This window comes from Acanthochromis polyacanthus, chromosome 20, assembly GCF_021347895.1.
Source record: "Acanthochromis polyacanthus isolate Apoly-LR-REF ecotype Palm Island chromosome 20, KAUST_Apoly_ChrSc, whole genome shotgun sequence".
Taxonomy (NCBI): Eukaryota; Metazoa; Chordata; class Actinopteri; family Pomacentridae; genus Acanthochromis; species Acanthochromis polyacanthus.
In genome coordinates, this window is record NC_067132.1 from 23826220 (window position 1) to 23842994 (window position 16775).

Genomic DNA, 16775 nt, shown 5'->3' on the forward strand with positions numbered 1-16775 from the left:
GTCTTTAAATGTCTACTTGGAGTCACCTCCAAGCTAATTGACACAATGTCAAAGAAGTCATTGGTACAACAACCAACATGTCCTATAATCTAAAAACGGTTGGCTAACTTGTCTTTGTTGCAATCTTCCACCAACTTTTGCATTCAATGCTTTGAAGCCTTTTCGTTTCAATATGTCCAGACTAGCATTTTTCAGTATTTTGGGTCTAGTAATCATTTAATAATGATCAATCCATTGATTGAAGAGTAAGGGTTTGAGTGATCAGATCTGATATTTAACACTTTTCCAATTATCATTATAGTTTTTTAAGGAAAAAATATAACTATTTCCAATAAATCAGTTATTTTTGCAGTGCTTCTTTTGTTTCAATGCAGCCAGATTCCTCTGTCTGTAGTCACCACTTTATGTTCTTCAGCAATGTAACACCCCCAGCACTATCTGATTGGTTACACGGTGTGAGTAACAGCATATAACAACTCAAGGATAAATGCTGAAAAGGTCTCTAATCTAAACATCGGCCAATTATAAATAAGTGAGTTTGTTTTATTCTAAATTTATATTTTTACTGCAAAAATACATTGTTGGTCACCTTGATTACCAATTATCGATCATCAATACCGACCCCAGTAAAACTACATCACTCAATTTTCTTTTGTTGACTACAACCCTAATCAAGTCTTATTAAATTTATTCACCTCCTCAGGCTTTGAACACTCGGTTTCTTCATTTTAAGAGTTCATAATGTAAAAACTTTAACCTCTGCTCCAAGTATCTCAAGGTGACATCAACAAGAGTCACTAAATTGCGCATGTAAAGTAGTGCACCCAAATGTGCCCCTTTTGCATATTGAAGTCATGTACATGCGCTTGTATCACCTCCAGAACAACAAGAGCTGCACATACATGCACTTTCAAGCGTGCAAACAAAGTGTCGAGCATCTTTCACACTCTCTGCAAAGTGCTGCAGAGTTGTGGCGTAACTGCAGGCCTCGCTGCAGACGAGCGTGCCTGAACAGTGAGATCATGAGCGGGGAGAGAGGTGGCATAATGAAATCTGGCAGTCACAGCCCCGGCACAGGCTTCATATGTTCCACATTAGCAATTCACAAACCTCTGGAGCAGGCCCCAGCAGCCCTTTTCTCACTCCGCCTTAGTCGCTTATGACAATCTGTCACTGGCTCTTTGTGCTCTCGCAGCGGAGCGTCGATGAGAAGTGCGGTGTTTATGGAGGAGTGTTTCGTCCTCGGCTGCAGGTGACACTCTGTTAGAGCAGAGTCAGTGAACCCTCACCAGAGGAGAGCCGGAGCGTCGGTTTATCCGTCAAGACAATAAACTCACAATGCTGAGTTGACAACAAAAAAGGAAGATGAGAAATTGTTTGCGTTATCAAAACGCCAAATCAGAACAGAGAGTGACATCTCAAATTCTCTGCGAGTATCACATCAAATACATCCCAAAGCACAGTGAAGATCTGCAGTGGCAAAACTTCCATTATTAAAAGAAATTAACCAATGAGGATATTTGCAAATGATGTGCTTCAGGCTTTATCTCCCCTTGTCCTCCTCCTTCTTTTTGAAATGATTCAAGTGTCCAATAAAGGACAAGGCAATTACCATCCTCTCTTTAATGAAGCGAAAGTTGGCTTTTGGTCCTGAGCACGGTGAGTTTGTGTTGAATTAGAATTAATGAGCTTGGTCAAAGTTTGCTTCTAATTGCCCTTTCATGAAGACCCATTTGTAATCATGTCTTAATGACTTCCATCCCTTCTCCTAAAAGACTGAAAAAGAGAGGAAAAAAAAAATAAACCAAAAAAATGAATACTGCTGCTCTGAGAAGTTGCACTGAGGTCATTAAAATGTTCTAAAGAGCCGATGAATCGGTTGAAAACTATGGAAAATGTTACCCGTTCTGTGTTTCAAAAGATGCAAAAGAAAAGTCTTCAAGATTTATGACTTTCAGTATTTGATTGCTTGAGATGATTTATTTAATCCTGCTCAGTGGTTTACCATATGCAACGGGGATGAAACGGTTGTGATTACACTTTCTTTTGGAATGCTTGGTGGTTGTGTGGCCACAATGGGAAGGTAAAAACTGTGACGTGTGTGTTTTTGGCATCCTGTGTGCCTTCCAGCTGTATTCTGTATTAGAGAATACCCCCGAATATCCAGAAGAGCAAGGGCAATTTAGTCCCGGAGTAAACAGTAAGGAGTCCCTACAGGAAACACTGGAGATGGATTGCAGGATGGAGCCTTTCTCCCTCTTTCCTTTTGCTCTCTGTTCTTTGTGACTGTATACATTCCCTCTAGTGACACGGGGGCTGTTTTCCTTGCTAATGGAGAGCTGCGCTGGTGTAAAAGAGGTGGCAGACTCTATTTAGATAGGGCCATGGTAAAGTAAACTTCTGAGTTGGATTTAAATAAACCTCAGTGGAACGGTTTGCCATGCGGCAAAGTCATGAGCAGGAGGAGGGAGGGGAAAGAGTGATGAAGGAGCAAGAAAAAGGGTCCAGTCGAGGCACAGGGCTTCGCTGAGTGAGTAGCTCCAGAGACATAAACAAAAAGGGGGATCTGGTAATTCAATGAGGAGTGGCGGATGTGGGAATGATGGTGTATGTTGCAGGGGTGAAAGGGTGGAGTCTTTAAAGTGATTTCACAGCTTGTAATCTCTATAGTTATACCCCACTGCCCGACATGACAGAGGTTAGTATAAAGTTCCTGCTACGTGGGCAGGGATGAGTAAGACTGGAGAACATGAAGCTTTTACTCCCATCGAGCTGCTGCACTGCGCACAGACCCTGGTAAACCTGAAGGTTCATTTCCGAGTCTGACAGCCGAGGGCCGACAGCCCGGGAGTTGGAGCTGTGGAGAGTAAACAAAGCAGATCCAGCCCTTGTCTACCAGAAGCCCATCCCCTCCTTCCCAGCATCCCCTCATCCCTCCCTCCCTCAGCAGCTCTGGAATCGGCCGAAGTGAGCCGAGCCAAAACTGAGTCATCAAGAGAGAACTATCAAACAGACAGAGACGAAGTGGTCAGATACTTGCCAGAGCTGGATGGAGGAGGCTTTCACCACTTATCTCTGCTATTGTGAAAACTCGCACGGCTTTGAGAAGTTTGCCTAAGTTTTTTAAGCAAACCTTTATGTTGCTCCGAGCGGTATTTCAGGGAAACGATGATAATCAACATCGGAGCTAGAGGCAGTTGTTTGAACTTGGGACCTTGATTTAAGAGTTGTTTGCACATCCAACCCTCTGGACTTTTTCTACTGCAGTCTCCCTTTAAAAGACCTCAGAAGACAAGCAGTTGTCTGATGCATCAACAGGAGTCAGTGCAGAAAACAGTGTGTGTCACATGTGTCAGTCATGTAAGCTGAAAAAGGTACTACGGCAATCTATCATGTCAAAAGAATGCACACGGGGCGTCCTACAGCTGAATTATTTTGTCTGTCATTCTGGAAAGAGTTTCCAAAAACACTCCAGTTGCATCACTTAGACATCCGTTTAATTGAGGGTCCTGCAGAGGGTCAGATGCGAAAGTACAAGATCCAGAATTTTTGGTGCATCCCATACTGAAAGTGTTTATAACTCTGTTTTTAATTTGTCTCTTGCAAGCCCTCTCATTTTTATGAACCTTTACGGGAGACATTCATTAAAATTCTAATGCAACAGGATTACAACACCACCAAATGGATCACCTCTTAATTCGAGCTGTTTTGGCCCAAGCCGGCAATTATCATCCCAGTGAATGAATGAGCAGTGAGGTAAGCGGACCTGAGACGTGCTCAGGGATCAACACCTGCTGCGCTGCTCTGCCATGCAGCTGCATTTGTCATGGCCCAACACTTGTAGAGCTGTTGGGCACCCCACCGTTTGGCCATCTGCCCTCTTGGCTCGCGCTTCTATATGTTTACAAGCAAGGAAAAAAAAATTGAGAGGGAGAAAAAACTCATAGCTAGCAGCCTCAGAGACTTGCTGCGTGAAGTTATGCAGATGTTGACACATGCTTTGCCTCGGGGTGGTGATACGCAACTTGGCAACGGGCTCGCTAACAGGCAATAAAGTGACACGTGTTGGAGCTGCGAGACGTGTTCATACTAAATGAATGAAGTGAGCGAAGACGTGATTCATTTGTGTGTAAAAAGTCATGAGCTGTTTGTCTTTCGGTGCAAGTTTTAACTCATTTAGGTTCGCAAGAAGGCCGCTTCTGTGCTAAAATCCCCACTCTTGGTTTGCTTGTTGCGACTCGTCTCACAATGGATCCACAGTTGCGACACACTTTCAGCTTTACTTTTTAAGTTTATGCCACAGAGTGCAGATGAGGTTAGAAGATGAGTGCATGCATATTCAGTCTGGTGGCAGCTCAACAGTTTCAGTTTCGGGGGTAAAAATAGAGAAAGGCTTGGAAGCTCGTATTATGCAAATGTTTTAATGTTTTATCTGGAGGGTGGGGGAAAAAAAAACGAAGCCTCCGGATTCTCTGTGACAAAACACTGAAATGGAAAAGGATGTTTTTGTACGTCTCATTGGTTGTACTTAAATGTTGTTCTTTGTACAAAACCATATTATGCTTGGCACGGTGAGAAATGTGCCGTTTGGCTGCTTCTCTTACGGTTATTTATCACTGTTTATTTTGAATTCTATCAGCCTCGAGACATTTACAAAGACTTCCTCGGCGAAACAGTTTGGAACAGTGCAGCTTGTAGCTCTGTGCGTTTAATGAGGTCTCATTTGGGTGGGTCCGCTGAAAGATAGCCATCAACCACTGCCTTTCATTATGGCTGCTGTTTAGATTAGCCGAGGAGGGACTGGATTCACATGACAATATGATTTTAGAAGAACCACGGGTCTTGCAAAGTGTAAAGAATAACGTTCCCTCTCTTTTCTCTTCCATACAGCTACTCCACAGTTCTTCCCAACCTTCCACCCTCCAGTGCCCATCGACGACAGACATGCCCAGGGACGTTACATCTACGAGCCTTCCCCGTGCCCCCTCTCCATGTGTAAGTCCCAAACACACACTGCAATCTTGCTGAGAACACGTTTGATTCAGCTGCATCATGCACGTCACCGGCGAGCCCCACCCCCACCCACCCCCCACCCCAATGGCGATAAAAATCGAGCTCCGAAAACTTCCTTCCGGCCCGTTGGCGTGGAGCAGTCCTCCTCATGGGTGCCGGGGCACCTCTCTTTGCCTTTCAGGATCAAAGGCCACGGCCCTGTACGTGCGCAACATGATCCGCATGTCAGAGACACGCAAATGAACATGTGTCAGAGACATGGAAATGAGAGCAGGGCGAGGGAAGCCTGGGAGCGCGCAATTCTCATAAGAGCAGTGATCAAGCCCTGTCAAGAGAAGGAAGCAGGGCCTCCGCTGACATCCACCCATCTCTGACAGACAAAGATGGGCTCCTGGCATATGAACTGTACACCGCCTCAGACTATACATGTGCATTCTCCCAAACATGAAGCCAGGTAAAAACATGGCGTCATGCCTCAAAAGAAGGAGTTATTAAAAGCAGGCTTATAACACATTTCCCTGGAGTTCCTCTGATGGTGCTGGCCAGGTCAGGAGAGAACTTCAAAGCACTCCCTTGCATGTACAAATTATTTCTCCTTGTCTCCAGCCTCCCTCCTTCACTCTCTATCATTTGTATTTTTTACATCCAAACAGTGCAAGGAGGTGCTTCATCGTCCTTGCGGTGCTTGTTTCCTAACCGCAGACACGAAGGAAGCGATCACGGCGCGACGAGGACAAATTGGATGGGGCAGCTACTTGGGCCGCATTATGTTTGATATTCTTCATCATTATCAACTCCCCCCTTTCTCCTCCTCAGGAGTCATATCTCTCCCTTGCTGATGTGCCACTAAGCGTAATGAATTTTTATGTCCCCTCCAACTCCGGCCCACCCCACCTCTCAACCCCCTCGTCTCCTTGCTCAGGGGGAGCTGCAGCAGCAGAGGGAGAAAGTAGGGGAGAGAGAGAGGCGAGGAAATAAAAAAGGGAGGTGATTGATGCCCCGTGTCACTGCAAACAAAATGGCAAATATAATTTAGCATTTAGCTTATGCGGAGATAATGGGGCGAACACGCGCAGGCAACACAGGCTCAAACAAACAGCCAGGCTTGTTATCCGTCACGAGCGCTTTGGTGCGATGTGGAGCGCAGGTTAGGAGGGAGGTGGGAGAAAAATGAGGAAGGAAGGGAGGAGGGGGGCAGCACAGAACAGAGCCAGGGAATTGAATTAAGGGGAGAAGTTACACAGCGCCGGTGTCTTCAGTCACTCTGTCCGGACAGGAGTTATCTGTGTGCTTGGTTTGCTGTCAGCGGAGACACGGCCGCGCTCTGCCACGCTACTTAAGGCCTATTTATCCAAACCATTAAGCATAGAGCTGTTTAATATGACACACTATGTTGAGGGAAACTATTTGTCATGATTATAAGACAGCTGTTGAGTGGTCAGCCTAATTCAAATCAAGTCTGTGAACTCACTGTCATGCACGTTATCTATGAGCTTACGTGGGTTTCAAGCAGAAATCATCCCCGCTACTACTTTGCACGGCAATATTGCCTTGCCGCTTGATTAAAAAAGCAGCTTCGAATTCCTCAGCGAGAAGAAGCCCTCATCACTCGTGGTATTACAGCTGCGTCCAACCACCTGATGGCAAATTGGAGTTAATTGCACTCCCAGGTTTGTGCAAGTTTTAGCTGTGGCGAAACTTTACGAGCGTGAAACTGCAGCCAAAAAATAAATAAATCTCTGCCAGGGTTTAAGCGATGCATTCTCCTCCTCGGTAATGCTGCTTGTAGCCGGCCCGAGCAAATAGAGGCAGTCGACGTATAGCTGTCGCTTCGGGGAAATGGAGGACAGGAGGCGGCTTATGGAGAAATATTGAATTGTTTTAAGACAAGTTCTCCTCGGTGCGCAGAATTAATCGTTATTAGCCCTCTCAAAGATATGCCTAAGTACACAGGGACTATTATTGCAGTACTTCCCCATGCAACCTCTCATTACGGCCTGTAATTACAGTTGGGTTGGCCCTGCGGCAGTTCCATCAATCCAGCCAGCTTCCCCCCGCCACGCACGCACACAAGCCCAGCCACCACCGGGCATCCATGGCCGGAGAAAACATCGGCGAACGCCCAGCAGCTTGTTTCCTCCCCGCCACAATGACACATCCACCATCCGTACGTGGCAAATGAACAGGATCATATCCTATTACTGTGAAGGGCCTAATTGAAACATGTTTATTTATGGCCCTCGTTTTCAGCCGAGGAGCGGGCGTTAGCAGCGCGGCTAACGGGCTCCAGCGATATGAGGCGGTGGAATTAAATTAAAAGCTCATAAAATGAAATATGCTCTGTATTAGCTGTTTGACACTTAATTTGCCTTCAAATGAGCAGAGGAAATCACAAATTAACTGTCCTTTGTTTTTTTCCCTCTTTACCTCACCTCCCCTATTAGGCAAGGGAGAGTGCAATTACAGACAGAGGCTAATCGTTTAGTTTATGAATTCTTGTGGGGAAGGTACCAATGTGCCATTCAATATTAAAGCCTCGGGGTCAGGGGAGGGGGTGGGGGTCCCTTATGTGGCTGCTTGCTTTTACTGGGAAACTTGTATGTCGTGAAAGAACGGCACTTAGCAGGAGTTTCTCTTTGGGCTGAAACTAATCCCAGCAATAAGCTTCTTCAGTTTTTCTTGCATTCTGACCACACTAATCCAAAACCAGGAACAGTATTTTCCTGCCTCAAGGTCTGTCTTTTTCCCAGGTCTAGATACATTTTACCTCCAGCCTCACCAAAGACAGAAAAGCGCCTGTCCTCCTCCTGAAGAAGATGCTTCCTGCTTAAATAAACACATTGACTAGTGAAGAGGGAGCTCTCCATGGGGACTCTGGTCCCCTCTGCCACCACCATTGTGCGGGACTGGCTTAATGGGAGTTTTCGGGTGGGGGGGAAGGCCGGGGCCAAGAGAAGAGACCGCTCCTTTCATTCTGGCTTTATTGCCTGACCACGGTACACAGCAAAACAAAACAGCCCTCTCATGCGGCTCGACGCCGGCTCTCAGTCACCCGGAGACCGCTCAGAACAAACAGAGGTATTCGTCACAAGTCAATTATCAGCATCAGAGTTTACTCTGGAGTCCCGGGCCCTCGTGCTGTGAATGAGGCCACTAAAAAAAAAAAAAAACATTCTTACGGGATAAGCAATTGACTCACAGCCCTTTACACACAATGTGAATTTGAAAGAGCATTAGTCAAACTGACAGAGTCAATTTAAGAGTCTATAAAGTTGTAAAACAAAAGAGTGCTCTAAGCTCTGACTTCTTTTATTTTAATTATGGATGTATGAGGAAATTTCTGAAGACAGCAGGAGATTTTTCTTAAAATATAGCATTTTTTGAAGGATTGCAGTTTGAAAACAAATGCTTAACATTGCTTTACGTTTTAAAAAAGTGAAATAATAGAAATTAGTTTGAATATTGTCCCTTTTTTCTGCTCAGTGTCAAAACTGCATTAAGTTTTTTTCCGAAATGCAACAATCTGAGGCGCCAAATGGCCAAAAAAAGTTACATTTTGAAGAAAAGAAAACTTGTCAGTGTGACTCATGAATAAAGTCATGGGGCTTTACTTTCTGTCAGTGTGGAGGCCCGGTGCAGGTGGGGCTCTCAGGGTGTGTTTCCGTGTTCCCAGCCTGTGTGGTTATTTCATTCAGCAGCGTGTTTGTTCAGCTGCAGGCCTCCACTGACTGGAAGGTATTCTAAAGGTACCAGGGGAGATCTGCGGCTCGACTCTGTCATCGCAGCGCAACCTCAGCTGATAAAAACGAGGAACCAGCAAGGAGTTAATTGACTTAAAGACTGCGTGAGCTGTTGCTTCAGAAGCTTTGCTTTGTATAAAGAGCGCAATATGGCACTAAACGCGACTGAACCACCTTGTTACCCTCTAATTCCAAGCATCCGAGGCGCTCGCGCCGTTCGGGTGCATCGACTCTTACACGCTTCCCCTCAGTGTCCTCACTGAGGCTCTTTGCTGTTTCGATATGCGCCGAGTTCTTTTGTTATTTACATAAACTGTTGTCAGAGCGCCCAATCTGCGCATGGAGGAGCGGCATGTTGCTTAGCATAAAGAATATAGTCTTATCTCAACACCTCCTTCCAGATGGGACGAGGCCGAGCAGTGCAGTACTGACACACACAGGTACACAACTACACACAATTATATAATATTCTGCAAAACAACAGAAAGGAAACAGGACCTGGTGTAGCTTTAGTAGGTGCAGGAGGATAAAGATTTTGTTAGTTACAGTCTCATCGGTGGCTATTTGTGCTATGCAAAGGCCTCTTTTCATAATTTCTATCCCATTTTCCAGTTTTTGTCTTCATCATATATGATATTGGAATATTTGCAACTTAATTTTTGTAACATTTCCCAACAATTTTCTCTTTTTTCCCTCCAGATTTTCAACAGTAAACCGAATGTGAATTGCCTGTTTGAAATTTGCCCTTAACGCTCGCATTTGAATATTGTCTAGACTAAACCAGAATGTGAAGTGAAGCTATAAATTACATTAGGAATTAATGATTAGCCCACAATCGCGTCTGATAATCTCTGTCCAGATACGGCTGCTGTCACCAAAAAAAAAAAAAAAGCAGGGGCAGAAAGACGAAGGCCACTTTTTCATCTTCCTCTCAAACTGTCCAAAACCCATTCTGTGTGACTTCATAGGTCACCCCTCTCTGGTGCAGTCACTGGTTTCCCTCCACCCTCCCTCCCTTGTCTCCTCCCCCTGGCCTCCCCCCTTCTTTAATACTTTCTCTATGGAGTAAGTCAGGGGGACAGGCGGTCACGCAGTAGCTGGCTTCATGATTAATGGTGTTTATTCTTGACAGAAGGCTCCTTTATTTATCTGCATTGCAGTTTCACTGATACTATCAGTCACCTGAATGAAAATATTCAGTCATACCAATTTTGCAGTATAATTGAGTAGAGTCACTTCCTTTCAGTTTTTCTCCCCCTCCTTGCTCTCCTCTCCCTCTCTATCTGGCAGCCTTATCATCGCCACAGTAATTTTCGCGCTGCGTTGTTTGATATGGAGAGGCTGGCTTTAGCCGTATTTGACATAAAGCCTCTTCAATTTTCACAGGAGAAAAAAAAAGGCAAAAAAGGGAAGAAAGAAAGTTGTGCGCCACTCTGTGAAAATGTGCGAGGAGGGGAAGTATCTCCCCCCCCCCCCCTCCTTTTTTTTCTGAGGCAATTTCAGGATTTAGAGAGAAAGGAGATAAATGCCTAAGCAGAAATGTGGGCAGATTGAAGTTACAGTATATCTATTTTTTTGTAATACACCAGTTTCAGAACCCCAAATGGGCAGTGTAGTCTTCTTTTTTTTTTCTCCTCAGCCTGTGCACAGGACCGTGATATTTTGAAGGCACCTGTGTATTTTGAGAATGATGGATCCAGCAGGTTGGGAGGAAAAAAAGAGAGAGGGGAAAGAAAAAAAAAAAACGAGGTTGGCACAGCAGATATTTGACAAGGCCTGTAAAGGTTTTAGGGTTGAGTCATTACCTGTGGAGATCTGTTAAGACATGCTCCAAAACTGTACTTACCAGGCTAGGATTACCTTCGACTGAGGCTGCTGTGTGTATTTGTATTTCTCCCTAGTTATTAAGTGCATTTTTGATGCTTTTTCAATGGTTTCTGACTGATTTAATCCATCTTAAATCGCCAGCAAAAGAAAAGAATTCCTAGTCGTTCCAATCTGATTTCTTCCATTTTATTCATGCAAATCGAATCCCGTCTGATTATTCGTTTAACAAATATTTCCCTTTCATTATCATTTCGTCAGCGTCGCTTGAATTTAATTTAGGGCTCCGTTAAAACCCAGCATTCAAAAAAGGTACATTTTCGATAAAAGGAGAATACATTAATCTCTAATACGAGGCCTGTGAATTTGCACATGTAACACATTAGTGGATTTGGTTTTTCTATGCACAAGTCATTTGCCCCCTCTTCATGTTTTGAGATCTCAATTTGTAGCTCTCCCAAGGAGCACAATGGAAAACCAGGTCTGAGGGGAAGAGATAACAGGCAGGTGCCAAAAGCTCTGCGCTAATGTGTGTGTGAGTGAGAGTGTGTGTGAGTGTGTGTGTGTGTGTGTGTGCAGCCATGCTTACACACACACATTTAGAAATAATTTTTGCTTTTTAGGATGATTTCACTGACATTTTTTTTTGTGTGTGTGTGCAATTCCTCAGTTTTTATTTTATTCTTGAATATGAAATTAGCAAAATATATGTAAATACTCACTAATTTCCCAGTTTTAATGCGTTTGCTGCTCACCCTTTCACAATTCAGACTCCATTTTTTTCATCTTAGACATTTAATAATTTATAGTTTGCAAAATAAGCCATTTACTGAAGCATTTAAATATTCTGCATATGCATTAAAGCACGGCTGAAACCACTGATGTCTGTATTTCTAGTATTGGTTCATATTTTTTGTGTAATAAATGTAAGCAGTGGGGAAAGGCCACTCATATATAGTTAGTTTAAAGCACCAAATTCTCACATTGGAGAAGGCAGAAGCAGATTAGTTTAGGGATTTTAGGCTAAAGAATCCATTTATGTCAATCATCTAATTAGTTAATTGATTAGTCCTCTGCTATACGGCTAAAATGTATCCAATAGAAGCACTATGTAAACCTTAAATCACACTGACATCGTATGATGTATTACTTTCCTAAGGAGCACACAAGTAAAAGCAGCTTTTAGTGGTTTCACTGGTAACTTATTTGATGGGTGTGTCAGACTGTCACTTTTATGAACCTTCCTGCCTCTTAATTGGTTTTGTAAAAGACCCTCCTCTCATTGGTGAAGACCTATTAGATAGAACAGCACGCCGCCTCACGTCGTCTCCACCGCCTCAGGCTGCCGCTGTCCTGACGTCTCACATGTGGTGGTTTTAAAAAGCCATCACTGAAGTGTTATTCGACGCAAATCAGAAGAATGCATGATTTTCAGAGAGGTTTCTTCTCACCTAGTGAAGGATATTTGAGTCAATTTTACTTTAAAGAGTCAGTTTTCAGCTTTTTTTTTTCGCTCAACCTGTGCCCTACAGACGTCATGCTGTAGCCGTGTAGAAATGTGGAATTTCCATTACTCTGATCTCTGGGCTCCAGACCCTGCGATCCCACTCTGGGGGCCAGTTATAGCAAGTAACGAGACCAGGGGAACAGGGTCATAAATCCTCTCCAACTCTCCTCATTTTCCATCCTCTCTCTCTCTGTCCCTCCCTTTCCTTTTCCACCCTCTCTCTCCTGCATCCCTCCTAGCCGGAGCTTTCAATAAATGATCGAAGGGAATCTAAACAAATATGACCACGTGTTGGTTATAAAATGCTTTTAGTCGAGCTGAGCTTCCGCTGCCAGTTTTAATGGGAGAAGAAATGAGTTCATTACGCCGTCTGCACCTCGTCTCCTCCCCCCTTTTTTTCCCCCCTATTTGTTTATCTTCAGAATCGCAGAAGAATTTCACTCCTTTTATACTCTCCTAACCAATGAAAATTAATTCATATCACATAAAGCGATTCCTTTCTCTCAGCCCTCCGTTATCTCCCTTATCAGATGTGGCGTCCATTACATCTGATAGCACGATTGAGGCTGGTTTCATCTAATAATTCATCTGTTTGGGCCAAAATGAAGCCCCCTTTTGCTGTTTCTGCCTCCCATCTTACTTTTTGTTCGTCTCTGAGAGGGCGTCAGCTTGTGAATTTTTTTGACGGGAGCTGTGCAAATATGCAGAGTCATGCACGCAGCTGCAGCAAAGTTTTTCTTGCGTACCCGTCATTTGTTTGACCTCTCTTTGTGAGTGATGTCACTTAATTAGGAATGAATGTTTATTCAAAAGGAGTGAATAATGCTGGAGAACTTGTTTCTAGAGCCAAAAAAGAAAAAAAAAATCCCAAAGCAGGCTTATTAAGAATCCCCCCCATTCATATCAGTTTTGTTTCACTTGTGTAGCAGATTTGTGTAACATGCTCCTTTGAGTATATCCAAAATTTCCACGAGTCTATGTTTAAGCCTCTCAAAGCTTCATCAAGCCTGAGCATGGCACCACCACGCTTTCAGCCCCTTCATGATTAAATATCAAGGAACTCCACTTGACATTTTATTAGCCCAACAAGATGGATGAAATGGCCAGAATAAAGTAGGCTGTGTCTGTTCACTTTCCCACCAGCGCTTGCCTTTCTTCTGTCCGGCGTTCCTTTCCCTTCCCCTCCTCTGCAAGAAGTATGTATTAGGAAAACGTGATGGATTTCGTTCTGAAAAGTAGATTTTCAGTTGCAGAGAAGGAAACATATATTTCTGTGTCTTGTACCTGATGCTCCTGTTCTGCTCCCTCTGTGTCTCAGCGCTCCCTCCTCCTCCTCTTCCTCCTCCCGACCCCCTTTTTTTTTTTCCCCCTTTTTCTGTTGTTCTACCTCAGATCTCTGTCTGACGGATTAACCATCTCCAGCAGTGTGTCTCTGCTGTCTTGTAGCGCTGTGTATTGTTTGTGATTTGCTCAGGCCCATCCGTGCGGCTGCTCATTTCGGCAGCGCAGTGTGACGTGGTGAATTGAAGAGGGGGGATCATGTGGAGCCGTCTCACAGATCCACGCCGATCCTCGCAGCCCCTGGGCCACACTCATTCTCCTCGACGCCCCTCACCTGTAGGCTGTGCACATACACACAAACACGCAAACACTGACATGCATGCTCATTACCTGACTTGTCGGGTAGTGAAGGCGATGGGGTGTGGAACCTGAACCCTGTTTAGCTGCAGGCATCAGCTGAGTTTTTGTGTAAAGGCATCGGGGCCATCGAGACACTACTTGAGAGGAAAAAGAAAGCTAGATGCGCTTCCTCCCTGTTTTCAGAAGTTTAACACTTTAACACCCAGGAGTCCCCGCCTGTCTTCTCTCTAGCCTGAGGCATGCCAGAGGATCTCAAAACACTGACTGAGAGCTAATTCCACCTGTGCTTACACTCGCTTGCTTTGAAAAAATAGAAGCGAAAAACAGCAATCAAGCACGTAATTTGCAGCGAGCGGAGATGAAGGTGGAATATTGCATTAATGCGATCGCTCTATTTGTAGAATCAAGCATAAGAGAGGACCAAAAAGGAACAAGAAAACCTTTTTTTTTTTTTTTTTTTAAAGTCTCATGTTTGTTCCCTGATTTCAGCCGCCTTGAAATTACAGGAAAAAAGGCCCGGCTCATTTTGTGCAATTTCACTTTTATGTTTTCATTTTTTTTTGCTATACACTCTTGTTGATTCGTTTTGGTAGACACTCTTATCTCGATGGCTGAAATTACATTTAATTGCAGTGTGGAAAAAGGGTTTTCAAAACAGGCTTGTGAAAGAGAGAGAAAAAACTACCCTGCTGCGTGGCAAAGCCAAACATAAACTTTTCAAAAACGACGACTGTTTGCAGTCATAATTTGGAACCGGCACAAGTGGTGAGAAGATGTGACTCTGTCTTTTCTGATAAAGCGTAATCCCTGCCTGACTTTGTTGAAGTGGCGCCTTGATCTAAAACAAGCAGCGTTTCTCATGTGTGACACGACTTCAGTGGTTCGTGACTGCGCTGGAGTTCACAGAGGTGGCGGTTACAACTAACCGGAGCCTCTGACACCTGGACCCGTTTGTTATGACTTGAGCCTGTCACACTCACTGACTCCCGTTGATAAGCATATGTTTTCACTCCAGTAGCGTGGAAATGATACGTGCCTACGGGGATGTACTGTACATGGCTGTGACAGAATGAGTGTGTATGTGTGTTCCCTGTACTGCTTATATGTAGACAATGTGAGTGTGATGGAGACACTCAGGGGGAGGAGATGCAGAAGGAGAATGTCTGGGTATTCAACTGGACAGTGAGGGTGTGTGAACTGACTGTGCAGTATATGGGAATGTCTGGCACGCCTCCAGAAGTATCCCACAGAGAGGGAATCCTGCTTGATGTGACCATGAATAGAAAAGCCTTCCCCACCCCCTGGACCCACCCCGGCCTTTGATGTCAGGGGGTCACACAGAGCCTTCGCAGCTCTGGGGGGACATACTTACCCTGAACGCCTGGCAACCTCACCATACCCTGCCAGCTCCACGGCCTGCACTGCCCGGGCAGAAGAAAAGCTTGAAGCAGAGACTGCTGCTGGTGAGCAAAGGAGGAAATTCAGATTACATGGACTGTATAACTGTTAAAGTTCCCAGAAAAGGCCAAAAGACAAGTTCCTGGCTTTCATTTTCGACTGAAATGCACCCAGTAAAGTACCTAGAGGGATGTACCAAGGCAAGAAAAGCTTAAAGTCTTTTCTCCTTTACCTTTAAAGGTGCAAGTATGCAAGATTTCGAACATAAATATAGCATTGACATTGCTGCAGCTATCTGCAATGTAAAGATATAGTAGATTTAGTGGAGCAAATGCATCCTTTGCAGAAACTGAATTTACAGCTCCGTCTGTGTATGTTGTAATCCAAAATGTTCTTGTCTCTGTTTTGGTACCTGGTCTGGCCATGCATGCATGTTAGTGCATGTGAGTCCCTTCCTTTGAAACTGTTGGCTCTGCTCACGTTGATAAACCGGTAGTTATCCTGAAAGCCGGACAAGTATCACAATATCCTGCCAGCTCCACAACCTGCACTGTCCCGGCAGAAGAAAAAATTAAATCAGAGACTGCTGCTAGTGTGCAAAGGAGGAAATTCAGATTACATGGACTGTATAAAGTTCCCCTTAAAGGCCAAAAGACAAGCTCCTGGATTTCATTTACTACTGAAATAAACGTACTAAAGTAGTGCTGAGAGTAATGTGCCTAGGCAAAATAGGCCAATGGTCTTTTCTCCTTTGGCTTTAAAGGTGCAGATATGCAAGATTTTGAACATAAATATAGCATTGTCATAGCTGCAGCTATCTGCAATGCAAAAACATAGTGGATTTAGTGCAGCAAATGCGTTCTTTGCAGAAACAGAATTTACATGTGTGTGTTGTAATCCAAATTTTGCTTTTCTCTGTTTTGGTACCTGGCCTGGCCCTACATGCATGTAAGTGCATGTGAGTCCCTCCCTTTGAAACTGTTGGCTCTCCCTAATTGATAAACTGATGGTTACTTTTAATGTCAGGCACACTCACCATAGCCTGCTAGCTCCATGACCTGCACAGTCCAGGCAGAAGGAAAACTTAGAGCAGAGACTGTTGCTGGTGTGCAAAGGAGGAAATTCAGATTACATGGACTGTACAAACTTCCCAGAAAAGGCCAAAAGACAAATTCCTGGCTTTCATTTGCTACTGAAATACACCTACTAAAGTAGTGCTGAGAGTGATGTGCCAAGGCAAAAATAAATAAGTAGGTAAAAAGCTAATAGTGTTTTCTCCTTTGCCTTTATGGGTACAGGTATGCAAAATTTTGAACATAAATATACGTAGCATTAACATAGCAAATAGTGACTATCTGCTATGTAAAGACATAGTAGATTTAGTGGAGAAAATGCCTTCCTAGTGGAACATAAATTTACATATGCTTCTGTGCATGTTGTAATTGGGAGTATCTCTGTTCTGTGATTTGGTCGCTGCTCTGGTTGTGCATGCATGTTAGTGCATGTGAGTTCCTCTCTTTGAAATTGTTGGCTCTACCCTCATTGATAAACCGATAGTTACCTTAAATGCCGGGCACCCTCACCATACCCTGTCAGCTCCACGGCCAGCATTGCCCAGGCAGAAGAAAAGCTTGAAGCAGAGACTGCTGCTG

At 44.2% G+C, this 16775-nt stretch overlaps 1 protein-coding gene across 1 annotated transcript in view; it reads left to right on the forward strand.

Moving 5' to 3' along the window:
• The window catches only part of gli3 (GLI family zinc finger 3), a 102147-nt gene that overhangs the window by 49056 nt on the left and 36316 nt on the right, over positions 1-16775 (forward strand). The window contains exon 4 of the mRNA XM_051940330.1: positions 4891-4993. Within this exon, the coding sequence (XP_051796290.1) occupies positions 4891-4993 (103 nt within the window). The remainder of the gene's footprint in view (positions 1-4890; positions 4994-16775) is intronic.